At 35.9% G+C, this 16,814-nt stretch overlaps 2 protein-coding genes and 1 long non-coding RNA gene across 4 annotated transcripts; all 3 read right to left on the bottom strand.

Moving 5' to 3' along the window:
• Positions 1 to 3,519: 3,519 nt before the first annotated feature.
• On the bottom strand, positions 3,520 to 4,447 carry LOC138184562 (uncharacterized). The gene is made up of 2 exons (XR_011174342.1): positions 3,758 to 4,447; positions 3,520 to 3,673 (listed from the first exon to the last, which is right to left on the bottom strand). It is a non-coding gene; the product is annotated as an uncharacterized LOC138184562 (long non-coding RNA).
• A 4,397-nt stretch (positions 4,448 to 8,844) lies between these two features.
• Positions 8,845 to 14,187, bottom strand: LOC138183896 (tubulin alpha chain). 2 transcript variants are annotated; one of them, XM_069121379.1, is made up of 6 exons: positions 13,849 to 14,187; positions 13,069 to 13,313; positions 12,540 to 12,767; positions 12,149 to 12,407; positions 11,588 to 11,740; positions 8,845 to 10,453 (listed from the first exon to the last, which is right to left on the bottom strand). In XM_069121379.1, the coding sequence occupies exons 1-6, from the start codon at positions 14,020 to 14,022 to the stop codon at positions 10,196 to 10,198; spliced, it is 1,317 nt and encodes a 438-aa protein (XP_068977480.1). In that variant the 5' UTR covers positions 14,023 to 14,187; the 3' UTR covers positions 8,845 to 10,195. The 2 variants fall into 2 exon arrangements, 1 of the variants encoding a protein (XP_068977480.1); XR_011174196.1 differs by having other exon boundaries at positions 10,380 to 10,453; positions 11,438 to 11,740.
• Positions 14,188 to 14,320: 133 nt separating this feature from the next.
• On the bottom strand, positions 14,321 to 16,149 carry LOC138183897 (nuclear receptor-binding factor 2). The gene is made up of 3 exons (XM_069121380.1): positions 16,023 to 16,149; positions 15,472 to 15,728; positions 14,321 to 15,402 (listed from the first exon to the last, which is right to left on the bottom strand). Exons 1-3 carry the CDS (start codon positions 16,044 to 16,046, stop codon positions 14,925 to 14,927), a joined length of 759 nt encoding a protein of 252 aa, XP_068977481.1. The 5' UTR covers positions 16,047 to 16,149; the 3' UTR covers positions 14,321 to 14,924.
• Positions 16,150 to 16,814: the final 665 nt, after the last annotated feature.

Raw genomic sequence — 16,814 nt, 5'->3', positions numbered from 1 at the left:
AGAGTAGTCTCCAGGCTGTTTAGGGAAACCTACTTCGTGCTGAACGAAGACCGTGCATCGAATGTCGAAGACCTTGACCCGCAACTTACGTTCTTTCCTTTATCTTAGTAAAACCAAGCGTTCCGGTCGATTATTCTTATCGTGGGCGACACAGGGGGTTGAAAGTTTGTCGTTGCATCCTTTTTATTTACGTGCAATTTCTAAGGCATTCTATCATCTTGGATTGCATCTACATAGGTCACAAATATTTATTAATTACCAATAATTATACGAATCTTTTATGAATCTATTATGTTTGTTAGAGGAAATATTTTGAAACTTCACAAGTTTTGCAACGACAGCCAGCTGCTATTTATGATTACACTGGCAAAGTTTAAAGCAAATCTTAAAATGTACAATAAAAGCTACAAAATATGCATTAGGTTGCTCCGAAAAATTTGTAGAGAGAAGTAAAAAGGATTTAGCTGGAGTTACACCTTTTATCATCACTATTCCTTACGTTTTCTCTTATATTCAGCATCCTTAGCCCATATCTTCTATCGCAAATCCTACAGTACATATTTCCTTTTCGTATCTTATATTTAATATATCCACGCCCTTCATTCTATCGTCATTTTTCACATGCCTTTTTCCACATTCTGTTTCCAATGTTTATTAAACCGTGCTCCGTAGCCCATTTATCCTACTCTACATTCCATATCCTGTACTTTAGTTCCTTTCCCCTACATTCCAAATAGAACTACCAATTTCCTCGATCTCATGCCCCATATTCCATACATTCCCACGTATATGTCCAACATATATTCTCCATCGCGTATTTAGTGTACACGATCCAATACTAACATCCCATATCCAATATTCTCTACCCCATGACCCTATTCCATTCTTTTCATTCGACATTTTTCTATGTCTCGCATCCTGTTTCTCACGTCGTAGTTCATTAAACCCGCCATTCCAAGTCAGACGCAAGAGAAAACCCAGAGAATGTACACAATACGTAAAATGTAACCTTGCAAATTGCCTACAAGACATTTTCACTTCTCGCAAACGAAATTCGTTGCCCGCAAATTCCACAAGAAACCGACGTTTTCCACGACTAAAAGTCGCCATCCGACAAAATGAATTTCGTTGCCCACGAGTTTTAAAGTATGGGATACTGGGAAATGGATTTAGAAAAATTGGTCATTTGAATCGGGATGTAGAAAAAAGGAAATAGAGTGTTGGACATGGAATATAGAGAAGGAATGTATATGAATAAAAGATATATGAAATGTGCGAGAAGATATGTGATGTGAGAATTAAGATAGAAGATATGGGCTAGCCATACTAGATGTGGACTAGAGAATATGAGAAACGGGGTATAAATTATTAATTATGACACGAAGGGATGAAATAAAGGGAAGTAAAATGAAAAATGAGGGTTGGGAATATTAGTTATTGGACATAGGATATAAGATAAAATATATCATGCATAGAATGTGAGATGGAAATGTAAACTGTGGAATGGGCTTGGACATGGGATAGTGGATATAGCGATACGTCTCCGAAAACTTGATACAACCTGGAAGAAAGCGATTCCTGGTGTAAAACTAAGTCGAAAATATAGACTACAATTTTTTCATATGGAGCTCCGTTCTCGAAAAAGTCAAGTTTGAATGTTCGTTAAGTACGCGTGCACTTAACCACCTACAATCTACTCGGTTTACCCGATACTATCCTGTATTAGCCCAGAGAATTCACGTCAGCCCAATTCACATCGAAGTACGTAAGTTTCCACTTCATATTTAAGACTCCACGAGTCGTAGATGGAGAAGAAAAAGCTCGCTATTCTCTGTAGTTTACATTTTCCATCCGAGATGGTCTACGGTTAAAGGATGACGTATCTGATATCGATGAATCAGAACAGAGCACGATGCATGTGCATGTGCATGATCGTAAAATTTTTTTTCGCGATAAAACCGGAACTGGGATTTTGCAAGAAGTTCACGCACGTAAAAAATTTCATAATCTTCACGAAGAGATTGCCTTCAGTCGAGAAATTGTTTTGACCCGTCTATACGCTGTGAAGGGAAAGTTTTACAAAAGCGTACACTAAGTGCGTATTACTCTGCTCAAATAAATTGTGTTCAATGAAATTGAAGTTTGAAACGCAAGATCGCAATATTGTTGGGACATTTTTCTTGCTCCAGAGACCACGCTTCTTCACACGATTAATCGTTATCATCTCCAACAATTTACGATTGGTTAAAAGGCTCCTATTCTCTACCTAAGAAGAATCAGTGACGCAAACCCGCATGGCCTTATTTCAAAGTTCAAGTATGAAAGCTCGCAGAGGGAGCATTCATGCCTAGCTTCACCTAGACGCATGGCGATAATTCGCGTGCGTCATTATTTCGATGATACACTCATTGACTTCGAGATTCGATTGCTAATGGAGCTTTGCACAATAATGCGCGAAAGAAATTCATGAAGAACGCGTAAATATCGATAAACGAATATTCATCAGAGTATTGAGTTCACGAACTCGATGATTATAGACAGGAAACAAAACATGTAACTTACGAGATAGAAAATAAATATATTTTATGCTATAATTATATTATACAAATGAAACTACGACTAACATATACAAATATTGTTTTAAATTATTAAAAACTATTTACAAAATGCAGTCGCCAACCCCGAAGATCTTTTTATTCTTCCCCCCCCCCTCCTCCTCCCGCAACCCCCGGTTATTTGATTCAGTGTCATGTTAATTGCCATCTAATTTCTGTAGTTGAAGATGTCTTTTGGTATAGGGTCCATATGGGATTGACCCTCGAACGCCGACTTAGCGGACGTCGAGGAGGGTGCTGGTTTTGGAGGACCTTGGAACATACAGGTTTTCGCTGTCTTCAACAGGCGACCATCACTCGCCGTTCGCCAATAAATTGTGCGAACTGCTTGTTTGCCAGCGACGTAGCTTACGGCTCCACCGATCAGCATCTGAAAGTGAAATAAAACGGAAGATTAATTTATGGATTTCAACGATCCACTGGGAAAATATAACGATTCAGTATTGTAGATATTTATGGCCTACGATCAGAAGTTGGAAGTTACAGTCGGAAAAAGGAAGGAAATGAATAATTAAATATCGTAGGCATTTGTAATCTGAAATCGAAAGTTGAGAAGCCAAGAAGAGTAAAAGAATCGTCACCGAAGAAATACGAAGTGATTCTAATCGAAGATCTTGCAGAGAATCATCTCGTATAAGTAACCACACGTATATTTATATAGAATAATATAGAGTAATGTAATGTTTGGAAATATACGTATACCACAGCGAAGATTGAAAGTCGAAGTTCCGAAGCAAATACCAGGAAAAAGAAAGAACGAAATAAACGACACCAAATAGAAGCGCTCACCTTTGTTTGCTTTGCTCAAGTCGATATACTGTGGACTAGATGTTGGAGATAGAACTGTGGAGTTCTATTTCGTAGCTGGTCGAAAACTGGTGGAAATAACGAGTTGAACTTGTCGTAAGTGTCTCTACCTTATGAGTACACGACCGTACGAGGAGGAAAGCTTGACTGGCGAACTGGTCTTCTCCGGTGGATAATTTATACGATAAAGACGACGTCACGGGATCTCGTGATAAGAGGAAGTTAGCGTCATTCACCGTGATCACCGAATCCTGAGAAGACAGCCACTGGTGGGATACTTTTAAAAATGGCAGCGCAAGATTTAGATAAACGTCGCCGCGTCGTTTCCACTTTACCTATCGGTGCATCGTTATCGAAGCTTCTAGCGTGTAAAAGCAAAATTCGATAAACAGCCGACCACTGTGGCGCAATTGCGGAATGCTCGGTCGGTGGACCAAAATGTGGATTGGTCAAGTAAAGCATAACTAAGAGAAACTATAAACGCGTGGAACGCATTAACGCGGTCATACATCGATATAGTAAATCGGATCGTGATAACGTGACCTTGTATCGTTACTTCCGAACGATCTTCTCCTTTTTCATACGAAACACAGTAATTACGTATAGTGTATGAATACAGAGAAATGTTAGTAAATAACGGCGAAGCGAAACATACGAGGTCCGTAAATCATCTATACGATACCTTCTTCTAAATCATTAAACGGTTTTTCCTCGATCGCTTGCCGCACATGGAAATTTATATGTGACGACACGCGGCTCGTATCGTTGAAAAAATAGTCTCCTGACAGAGATAACATTTCGCATCATCTCGATGTACTTTGTTTCTGACGACAGTCGATGTACAGTTTCTCACGAGAGTACTCGACACTTGTAGAAACCTTTCATGAATCTGGTATGTGCATCGTACGAGACATTTTGAGATTTCGTTAACGCTGTAATGAGATCCGACTAACGTGACTATATTGGTAACGTTTGGAACAAATTTGGAAACGTATACAGTTGCCAGTCTTATATGAAACGCGATATTAACGTAAATATTAACGACAATTGACGTAGGTTATCAAGGAAACGATTAGTCGATCACAATGTTGCACTTATGCAGCAAAACTTTTTGAAACATTAGCACTGTAGCGAGACACGACTATCGTGACGATATTGGCAAAATTTGAAACTGATTTGGAAACGTATGTGAAAGTTGCAAGATATTTATTGGAAGCATACGCTTCCCAAAAATTTCCAAAATATTTGTACGGTCAATCAATGGCTGTATTAATAAGCCACAATATTTAGCGAGACCATCTTTAGTACTTATTGTATGTTTAAGGCTGTACTATTCATGCTGCATTTTTGATTTTCCACCGAGCGTATGTTTGAAATAAATGTCTTGGAACTGCTCTGTCTTACAATTATAAAAGAATGATAAAAAAGCGATATAAAATATCGCCAAAGAAATTTCAAAAAAGGTTTTTATGATAAGAGCTCGAATACTTTCGTGAGTTACTGTACGTACGATTTATTCATATGTCGTACATTGTACGCGTCGGAATACACAGCAGCGTGCTCTTCCTGGGTGTAGTACAAAGGAAAACGCGTGCTGCTCATCTGTCATTGTGTCTGGGAAAATCACAGATCATTCTCGTGCGCGAACACTACTTGTCAAACAGAGAAAGAGCGTTTCTAAAATTACACGGCTACATAAACATAGATAGGTTGGAAATACGTCCTCTTGTCGGAAATACGCGAATTCTAATCACTATGTAAATTGGAAGAAGTCTAGAATACCTCTTACTTTTCAAACGAAAATTCTTTTTTTTTTTTTTTTACAAAAGAAACCATTTCAGAGAATCTACCCTTTCAAAAATTCAACGATTACGTGTATTGAGTTCAAACTATTTATTTAAAATCGCTATATGTATAAATTCAAAGTTTAAAATACGTTCCAGTTTACAAACTATAGCTTTAGTAGAAAATACTGGCTTTCCTTGTGAATTACACATATGATTCCAAAACATCTCTCTTATTATCTAACAATTCTACGTAGCGAGCTCTAATCGTTATTCATTGACCAAAACTGACGCGGAAGGTTGCGTCTATTACATCTGCCGATCACATGATCGGGATGTACAAAAATCTATATCGATTCTTTCGATATCGTTGATCCATTAGACTGGAGAGTTATTTTTATCCTTATCACTAAAATCACCAGGTTATAATTTGTAACGAGTCTCGTCTCGATAATGTTCATTCGAGTAACGAGTGCGCTTTTATCGGTTAATTGTTGATACAACGTATAACAGGGGCCTAATCTATTGTATATGATTTTCCTGGAAATTGTGCTTCATTTATTTTCACAAAGGCTGGAAAATTCTGCCAACAAACGTCGTTCTACACGATAAAAAATAAATTTGCAATTTTATTATATATACTTTTCACTTTTATTAATTTATCAAAATTAATACTATACGATATAACTGCTCAAATATTAACTCTGCCGAATTCCTCGAACTTTTTTTATCTGAATCATACTCTCGTTTTAACAAACAAAAATAAGTTTACTGTTCCCGATGTTTGAAACTGAAACGTAGAATTTGAGAAATTCGAAGAACAATATGACCGGATTTTAATATCAGAATGACTCGATGAATATGACAGGGTTAAACCCAAGGAAAAGGCGAGAAATACTCTTGAATAATGTGGCCGACAATTCAAATTCCTCTTTCCTCTTTTCTCTTCATATTGACATACACGTTATATGCACTTCAGAGATGCTTCTGAAGAATCAACCTCCTACGATCTTAAAACAATCAATGCACGCGCTCAAATAAAATGTTTACAAACGACCACTTAGATCATGATTTAATGGAATGTTAACCGTTTTTTAATTGCGATCTCTTCTTAACCGAGTAATCTACAACCTCCCCTCTCGTATATAAAAAGAAAAGTGTCAGCATGTTTATGCGATAAGTATGAGAAAATAAACGCGTAATACATATCACGTTTAGCGGAGCGTAATTCGATAGTATAATTTGATATTTAATTATATCGATATATTCAATGTACATATTCCTATAATCATGAAATTAGAAGTTAAGGACGACTAATTTTAGATAGATTGACTTGAATTTTTCCAGATATAAACATAACTTATTCTCGAAAGTGAAAAACAAAAAGAAATAGCAGGAGTAGAAAACTATGAGATGCGTAAATAGAGAAAGTATTGTGCGTTCAAGGAATTAGAAATCCCAATAATCGACGACTTAGCTCGTCTTTCCCGATTATCAAATTAATGAGATACTTGGCAAGAAATTGTGGATGCGAGATGTAACGCACTTTCGAAAATGTTATGATCCAAACGATCGATGGAAAGTTTTCCCAGGGGGGCAAGCGGAAAAGAAATCGTGGAGTTCATCGCGTGCTGCGTAACCCGAAAACCACTTAAATCGGTGGAACAGATAAAACGATGCGTTTAACACGCAAAAGCGCGAAAAAACGCGTGCATACGATCTTTTACGAGGAACGGAAAAGTCGTGTAATTCACGTGAAGCCTTCGTGGCGTCGCGGAGAGAAGCGGAGAGGGGACGACGTGATCGCGATAGACGATCGTCGATTTCGATAAGAGCGGCTCGTGTCTTGTCGTAGCTGCCTGCGATTTCCATTTGCACATTCACCGATGTGAATGACAGTCACCGATTACCGTCACTGAGCTTTCTGCTTACGCCCTTCGAGCCCCATCGGTGACTGACACGCGACAAATGTTTTAAAGTGTATGTATAACAGATAATTAATTACACATTCCGAAGATTATTATTATTATTTATTAATACGTTGAAGGCGGAGCTAGTTCTGTTCTACTTTCTATTTAGACGATACGTAAATGCAGGAAATAATAGAACATCGAATACTTGCGGAGGATTTTTATTTGATTAATTTTTATTTAAGATGTTTCGACGAAATCCATTAAAAAAGTGTAAACATATTTCTTAATATTACACGATTACAAGATATCTTTTTTAATTTGTTGTTGTTGGTTTCTAGAAACCGTTGCCTCCTAAACGGAAAGTTTAGCGTTGGTCTCTAAAGATACAGCGTACATATGGATATAGCAAGGAAGACATAGCGTTTGGCGTGTTAACTGTACTAACATCCTATAATAAACAAAGTGCATTGTTAGGTGATATATTTTTGTTTATGACATCGGGTATATTGTGATAAGGGTTGTACTAGTGCCATCTCTACAGAATGTAGCTTTTTTAATTTTTTTCTTTTTTTTATGTGCTTCTTGCAATTTTCTCACACTTTCTTCATAGCATCTTTCGCATTGTCTAATTTACCACGTGTTCTCATTTTTACTTTGTATTTCGTGACGTTTGTAGAAAGTGAGAACATAAGAGACGTAAGTGAAAGATTTGTAAAACGCAATTGGAGGTGAATTTGTCAATGAGCGAGCGAAACCCCTTTTATCGCATGCTTGCATCGTTCGTGTGCATATACATATGTATATACGAGTACATATGTAAAGAATTCAATGTTGAACGATAATCGAAAAACGAGGAAAGCGAGTAATTGCTTTGAAAGAAAATTACATAATCGTAGACAGGCCATATAAACAAGTATACTATATTATATATGCGTAAATGATAAGGTTTCTGGAGTGGACGCACATATCTTCGCTGGGGGGCATGGTTCTATTCAGTTAATTATATATCGACCTTATCGAGCATTATCGTGTTCGTGTTATCGCGAGCACGAGTCACTCGACCGAAATCAATTTTGGGTATCCCCAAATTGAATCGTGAAACGAAGATCTGAGAATTCTGAATGATCCACTAGACCGCGCATTTTACAGAATAAGTACATTTTTATCTCACTTTCAAATTTCTATGCCTGTTATATAATCTTGCGATATTTTCTTATCTTTCTAATGCTATTATATACTACGCCATTCAATTTTCCTACTCATATATAACGTACAAGAGCATATAGAATATATCCAATATCCATAAAGTATTCATTCTAATATCTACTAAGTATTTGTATACTTTTTCTTACACAGAATATATGTTATATTCTAATACAATCTATAAATTAGATTGTTTTATTGAATCTTCTGATATAATCAATAAATTAAATTGTTTTAATATATCTTCTAATACAATCTATAAATTTGATTGTTTTAATGTGTTATCTAATATAATCGATAATCTCGAATCTAGAATCTATAAATCGTGGGTGAAATATCTGCTTAGGTTCCCTTTCTTTGAATGTATCTATAAAAGTATGAAAGTGCATATATGTCCAGAGTCTATAAATGGCTATATATTCGTGGAAAACCTATGAAAATAGATTAATCGACGGATTAAAAATAAATGAGCCATTTATTGAGCTTAGTCTATTTGAACAAAAGAATATTGCTGTGATAAGGAAAGACGGGAAAATTACTTTATTGTCAAGCTTCGGGGCAACACATTTTATTTATTACAGGATACACTTGACGATGCCAGATTTATCTTCCTAGAATTTATTTCGATGACTTCTCGGTAATAAAAGATAGGTGACCAATTATATCCAGAACAAAGCAGATGATGTTGATACCGACAGGAATTACCAATCGCTTGATACCGCTTATCAGAAACACGTTGTTACATGAACGAGACCTAATGTTATTATACTGGTTTGGCAGCTCGTGGTTGTTTCTACGAGTTAGAATCGAGAGGAACGTGACTCCTTGTGGGCGTATGCTCGCGCCAAGTATAACAGTGGGAACAAATATGAACCGTTCAGAAACCATATCGATTGACTCCGCAAATTGGAAAGTGTAGAAAAGCTAAGATGTTATTATCACTGTGAAATTTATCTTAGAATTCACCATGACTAGACTGCGGATTTTTATTAAAAATTTCGTAATTTAATATTTCGTACACTTTCGCAATTTCATATTCTTACGAAGAAAAAAACTAAGGGAACAGAATCTACATAGTAATTTGTTTCACTTGAGATGCTTTACATATTTTTCTGTATTATCCGCGTTCTCTGGATCTTTGTACCTTAGTTAAGAGATTCATAAAAAGTGGAGTTAATTAGTTCGGCTTATAAAAGGCTCATATTACACGATCGCTTGTATCGTGCCAGTGGTGCCAGCGAGTCTACACTGTTCGTCTGCATATCTTCGTGCGATTCTCCCTTATCTCGTGTAATCACGCAATTTGTTCTTTTCCTCACGTATGAAAACAAACGACTGCTTCTTCGAGACAAGAGCAAATATGGAAATTCTTTGTTTCTAAATCATTTTTCACTTTGAAATCAGAGAAAGATAGAGTTTAATCTATATACAGCGGCTGATGAAGTTATTTGAACACTTACCATAGAAAATTGTTATGTATATTTGGAAATTTAGTTTGTACTATAACGATTATATTCGAAACAACCGGAAAATGTGTGTAAGTATGCGTATATAGAGCTCACGATATATTTACTGCAAACGTTTAATCAAATATCGAGACTTATAGTTACGCCAAATATCTTGTGATTTTTACATGTATTTTCAGACTTGTTTCAAACTTTATAAACATAATCATGACAGTCGTGTATCATTACAAAGCCAATAAAATTTTCAAATATTTGATACAACGCATATAGTGTATTCGTAAAAGATGTCTACAAGAGTTCGAATACTTTCGCAAGCCACTGTATATTCATATAGTTTTCTCATCTTAAATTCTTCGTGATTGTTGGAGAAAGGAAGTTTCAAGCTATAGAGCTTGCCAATTTAAAGATCACTTCTCGACCTCCTTATAATCGTCAATCAGAGCTATGACGTTGTCGCGAGCTTCACCGAAGGAATCTTCCTCCATGCCTTCACCTACGTAATGGTGAACGAAAACTCTTTTCTGCAACATCAAGTCGAATTTCCGAACAAGCATCGACCATCTATATCTGATAGCGGTATTGTTGCTGGCCATCACTACCGTCCTCCTCGACTTCGCCAGGTCACCTCCGGGAACTGTTGTAGTTGGCTGATAGTTAATTCCTACCTATAAAAGTAATCATTTGAATTTCAGAATTCTTAAAAAAATAAAATATCTTGTTCTTGCCGTCTCTAGCTTTTAGAAACATGCTTTATACCAATTTACGTAGCGATATTATATCGACTACTATACGGCGGTTGGGATGAAAATTATTCGAAGATTTTTCATTTTTTCATTTTTTAGAATCGAAATCGCGATCTAAAATACACTGTTACATTAGGCGATTTATGTGTATATACATATAATACATTAGGTAAATACATACATAATACATACATAATACATACATATAATACATTAGTAAATACATTAGGGGATTTATGTGTATATACATATAATCCCCTAATGTAACAGTGTATTTACAGACTAGTCTAAAAAGGAAATTTGGGAAGGGACTTTGATAGAAACTAATTAAACTATTAAACTATATATCACATCTATTTTACCTTACTATGTAACTTACAAGCTATGGTTGGTGGAGGTTTGTGATTAAAGCAGTTAAAGTTTGAAGGAAGGTGGAAAGTTGGGTGAAAGTTTATGAAGATATGAATGATTCGATGGTAAAGGTTCAGGAGAACGTTAGTAATTCAAGAAAGGTATTTTGCTCGACTACCATAGCGCATCTTTGAAAGCCTTTGACATTTTCCATGTGAGATCTGAATACTAAAGCTCCTCTCGGTAAAACTTCGTTTAGACTAGTCAGGTTGCTCGAATTCAAACGACTTGATGTCAAGCGAAATGAATACAAATTTGAGAGAATATCTCAAGTGAAATATGTAATGTAAATAATAACTTCACGCCAGAAAAATTTTCTGCCTGATTCAGGTAACCAGGCTAATCCGAAAAAGGTTTAAAGATTCAGAATTATCGAGAATTCTATCTTTGTTTATAAAATAGATGATGCAAATCGTCTATTTTATTTCGCCAGATTAAACAAGCTCATGAATGATTGTATAAAATATGGAATTATCTATTTAGAGTTCAACGTACCAATTTTCGTTGCTATCAGACGTCAACGTTATGCGTATGTTAAACAACGAGCTAGAAATTCGCTGCATCATTTAACAACGATCCAGTTCCTTGTTGATCGCGAGTAATTGTTTGTTGTAAAATGAGAAAGGAAAAAAGCTGCGCAATTACCTTGAACCCAGTCGGACTCCAAGTGACGAAACGAATCGACTTCGCCCCCTTCAACGACGCGATCGTTCTATTGACATCATTTGGAGCCACGTCTCCACGATACAGCAAACAGCAACTGGTGTAAGCTCCTACGCGTGGGTCACATGATACCATCTGAAGTTTATGAAATGAGATGATAAAACTTTGGAGGAATACAGTTGTGATGAACGAATCGCGAGGATAAGTAGGAATAATAAAATTTGCCTGTACACCGTGAGCTTAAATTCGTGGCACGGAAGAAGCCATGGAAGCTTCTATTGCTCAAAGTGGGACGAAAATTAAACATAAAATAAAATTGTATCGCAGGCTCCATTCGCGAAGAAATCATGTTTAGGAACTTTTCAAGTATACGTGAATTTGCCTGAAGAAGATTAGGCAGAAGAAAATTCTATATACGAAAATAAGTCGAAAATGTAATATTCGAAGATCATTAACATATTCCAAGTTACTTGACTGTCAGGATTCTTAAGGATCTTTTACGGAACATCGATTATCCTCGAGATATTTCCATTTTTACTTCACCTGATTAGAAGGTTCGAAGCAACTGTAGGTGATCTGTTGGGTGGTAATTTCGGAATGCATGGCTTTTCTGGGAGAGATCAGCGGAGCGTACGTAGCCAAAGTGAAATGAATTCTATGATACGGCACCAAATTTGTTTGCAGTTCTTCGAGACTAAGATTTATGGCACCCTCGAACCTCATCGAAGCTGTGATGCTTGAAACAACTTGAGCCATCAGGCGATTTAAATTGGTGTAAGTTGGGCAATCAACATCCAAGTTCCTATAAGTAATAAACAACAGGGCGATGCAACATGTTACTGATCTCTATTAGTTTAACGCTTTCGCTGCTTCTGACGTCTATTTTAGTCGAATAGACGAATCTTGTTAACAGTGAATGCGTTAATTAATATACCTGGCGCAAATGTCGTATAAAGCTTCGTTGTCGACGAGGAAGGAACAATTCACGTGGTCCAATGCACCGTGGGTAGTAAGGACTGCATTATAGGGTTCCACGATAACGGTGGCAATGTTAGGTGATGGAAAGACAACAAAGTCTAGAGTGATCGTCTTAGGATAATTCTGTGATAGATGTTCGAGTAACAGTGTGGCGAAACCACTTCCGGTACCACCGCTAATTGACCTTTACAAACATCGAGTTTTAACCAAATTGAGCTAACGCAATTCAACGAGTAGCATATCTTTCGTTGTGATTAGACTACGCATATTTGTTTATGTAAATTCATAATTTTTTGAATATAATTAAAACGTTAGAACCTAGATGAAAAATTGTTTTACGAAGTAAACATTATAGAGAGTATTATACTTTGGATATCTATGTATGCATTTACAAATTTCTCATAAATGCATAAACATCCGCATTCTAAATCCGACAAATCTTTGAGCCTTTATATAATTTTTCTCTTTCGTCAAAATTCAGTAACCTGAATACGATAAATCCAGCTGGCCTCGAGCATGTTTCCCATATTCTACGAACGCGATCCAACACAAGGACGATCGCCTCACTACCGATGGAATAATAACCCCTGGCGAAATTGTTCGACGCGTCTTCTTTCCCAGTGATCAATGACTCGGGATTGAAAAGAGCTTTATAAACGCCAGTCCTAATCTCGTCGATCACAGTGGGCTCTAAATCGATGATTAACGTGCGTGGCGTCAATTTTCTTGTCTAAAAATGAATTTCCATGTAATCAGAATGTTTGCATTCACTTCAGTGATATTTTTTTATCGAAATTCAATAATGCATAATGCACGTAACACGCGGCACAAGTGAAAGATAACAAAATCACGTTGAAGGCTTCCAAGTAGTATTAAAATCAGAAAATCAATGAATATATATTTATTACATTTTTTTTGCTGTGATTTTCAGATAGCAAGAAGTTATCTTACATTTTCGTCTGATTTTCGAACATAGAACAGCTTGCCGTCAATTATCTGTATCTACTCGAGAATCAGCCAAGTTCACGTATACTTGACAAGTTTTGAAACTCAATTTTCTCAAGAGTAAAGCCTCCAATGCAATTTTTACAGATTTTATATTCTTAATTTTTATTTCATTTCGAATAGCTTTTTAATCTTATTATCAGTAGTCATAGAATCTTCTTTCAATTTCATTTCCAACACGAATTACAGTATGTAACGTATTTATATAAGCCACAGTGTATATTAATATTTGGACGATCGCTTATTATATATTTCCTCACTTGTGTCTCTGAAAAAAAAGCATGCATAGAAGGGTCCATTGGATAATAGCCCTGACGAAGAGAACCGTTTGGGGACACACCATGTTCCAGACAAAATAATTCCCAACAAGCATTTGCTATTTGCGTGCCAGCCTGTCCTATGAAAATCGTTATTATTTCACTTGGTCCTTCCATCCCTTAACCATACTCCAAATTAGAAATTTCCGATGAATTTCCATTTGCGATGAATGAACAACGAATGCCTCATGTTTCAAGTAACATAAGATTACGCCAGAAATTTTGATCATTATCTTACATTTTTTTTTTTTTTCTTTTCTTACTTTCTAACGAAACATGTTTATTTATATATCTGTCAGAGTGACAAGTTCAAAAGACAGTGAACCTGTTCGTTTATGAAAGAACGTCAAATATTTCGTCATATCCATAGCAATGTAAAAAATATTTGAATGAATCTGTAATGATAAATCAGGAATGAATGTCTGATTCGAGAAATGTTTATTGCGCGACATTACATAATAAATAACAAAGTTTCTCAAACGTTACCTACATCTTCGACGATAATTTTTAAAAGTGCGCAATTGCAACAAGATCGCGAATTAACAATGATTAGGTACATTTTTACATCAACTCTGTACAATCTCATGGAATATTCATTACTGTGTTACATATTTACTTCTAGTTACGAACATCTAACTGGCAGTAGCTTAATCAATAAATCAACTACTTTATTATTCACATACATAGACGCATGGTCTTTGTAAATCCACTTTTGAACGAAATACATATTTTGTGTTTCATTGATATGTATTTTGATCCCTTTGAAGAACCCCAAATGAACAAAAATAAGTACTAATATACATTAAGTTTGGTTACATTACATCATTTCCCCTCATGTTACGAAATGTTAATTGTAATATATTTGAACTTGAAAATTCTACGGTAAGAAACTCAATACTGTAGCAATTTGTCATGTTGGTTTTTGTACTATTACAGACTTGATTTAATTTTGTATACTGTATCTATATCTTATTTGGAGAAATATTTTAATAAAAGAATCACGTTTGTTGTACAACACTTTATGTTGACGTAAAGTCAAAAAGTGGCATCTCAAGAGGAGTTAAAGGTGGCAAAGGTGCAAGTCTTAAGGAATGTGCATTATCTAGTCTAGTTTCGTCATTAAGGTTAGCAGACACTGCATGAAGTTGTTCGGTCAACTGTCTCACTTCCTCTTCCTTTGCCTCTAATTGACTTAGCAAGCTACCAACCAGACAACGTAATTGGCAATTAACAGTTTTGAGTTCCTCTATAACAGTGCTTGTATCCTTTGGATATTTGAAAGCTTTGTCCTCGCTGCTAGGTATTAAAATTAGACTTAAAAGACTATCCTGCTCTTCGATGGTTCTATATATAGCTTGCCGTAGAGATCCATCAAATTTATCATTTGCAAACTCGGACGTATCTTTCTCAACCTGTTTAGCTGCTTGTTTGCGAAGAAGTTCCCTTCGTTGATTTTCCAATGTAGTTTTGTACTCTTCATATTGTGCTTGTTTCATTCTAAAAAGTAAATTTTCATAAGAACAAATATCCTTTGCATCGTATAGCAAGAAAAGAAATGATTATTACCTAACTACAGCAGCTTGTCTTTTATGGTAATCACATTGAAGAGCCAGAGATTCTAAAGTAATGAATGAATGGAAAGAGGAAATGACGATTGGCTGGGTCTGACTTGATAAATTAGAAGTCTTCAACTGAGCAAATCTAGATTCCAGTTGTGCATGTGCCTCTGCTAGAAGACTAGCCACTGTTTCATGACACTTGGCTGCCTCTTCGAAACGACCTTCTTGCAACAACGCCTCTGCTCTCCTTTGTCTTTCGTGTGCCTTTGGTAGAAAAAATTTCATGTCAATATTTATACAACACATTAATCAAAAAAATGTAAACACTAACAGTACCAAACAAAATTAACATATGACATTCGACAACTCAATATCAAAATACGACGTAGCTTGCACAGTCGTATGTTTTTGTAAAATTCAGTCAACTGACTGATGCAAAAGTACATTGTATATAGCGATTAATATTTGAATAATGCATAAACTACGCGCATATGACGGAGGTAAAATTATTAGTCACACATGACGATAAGATATTGAAGAAAATACAATGGCATTTACCGCGTTTAGGATTGATGTCTCCATAGTTGATCAGCTGATTGAATCACAGAATGAAAACAGAGAGGCAACATGTGGGTTATTTTCTGTTACGGTAGAAAATGACGTACTTACCGACCGAGCATACAGAGTAGTGTGCAACAAGTTCAAACGATACGGGCGGTACTAGACAGAGAGAGCGATAGTGTACCACAAGTATAGAAAAATTTTAGATCGAAGCCTCCTGCATTATCTGTACATTCAAGGCTAATGCATTTAGTTCTCATTTAGCATTAGTAGCATTTAGTTGCTCTTAATGCTATTTTATCTATGTTATACTAAATGTAACTGTTTATACGTTAGTTGTAGTATGAATGTAGAAAATGGAATGAGGTTGGAGGTCACTCTGGTAGAGTGTACTTTATTCTGGTGGATCCATTTTCATCCTCGTGGATGGAAATAATTTATTAACATATAAGTATGTACTAGATAATTATAGGTGTAAGTATATAAGTATACACATCCACTTCCGATCACGATCGATGAAATTATGTATGTCTTTTATGCATCTGGATTTCCACGCAATAGATATTGAATTCCTATGCAATTATACTGTAACTAAATATCATATTTCTTACAAAAAAGTATTGCATAGAAAAGAAATGAAAAGCTTAGCATTGAACTTCGACTAAGACATACAGATGAAATGCCATACATACCGTTAAAGAGATTCAGGAATTTTATATAAATCACTTAGTTTTCTTTTATGAATGTACGTATGTACATATATATGCCTATACTTTAGTGAATAAATAT

Source organism: Bombus flavifrons, chromosome 10, assembly GCF_040668555.2.
Source record: "Bombus flavifrons isolate JBK064 chromosome 10, iyBomFlav1_principal, whole genome shotgun sequence".
NCBI lineage: Eukaryota > Metazoa > Arthropoda > Insecta > Hymenoptera > Apidae > Bombus > Bombus flavifrons.
Note: the sequence above shows the minus strand (reverse complement) of the source record. Positions and strands in the feature narration are given on the sequence as shown.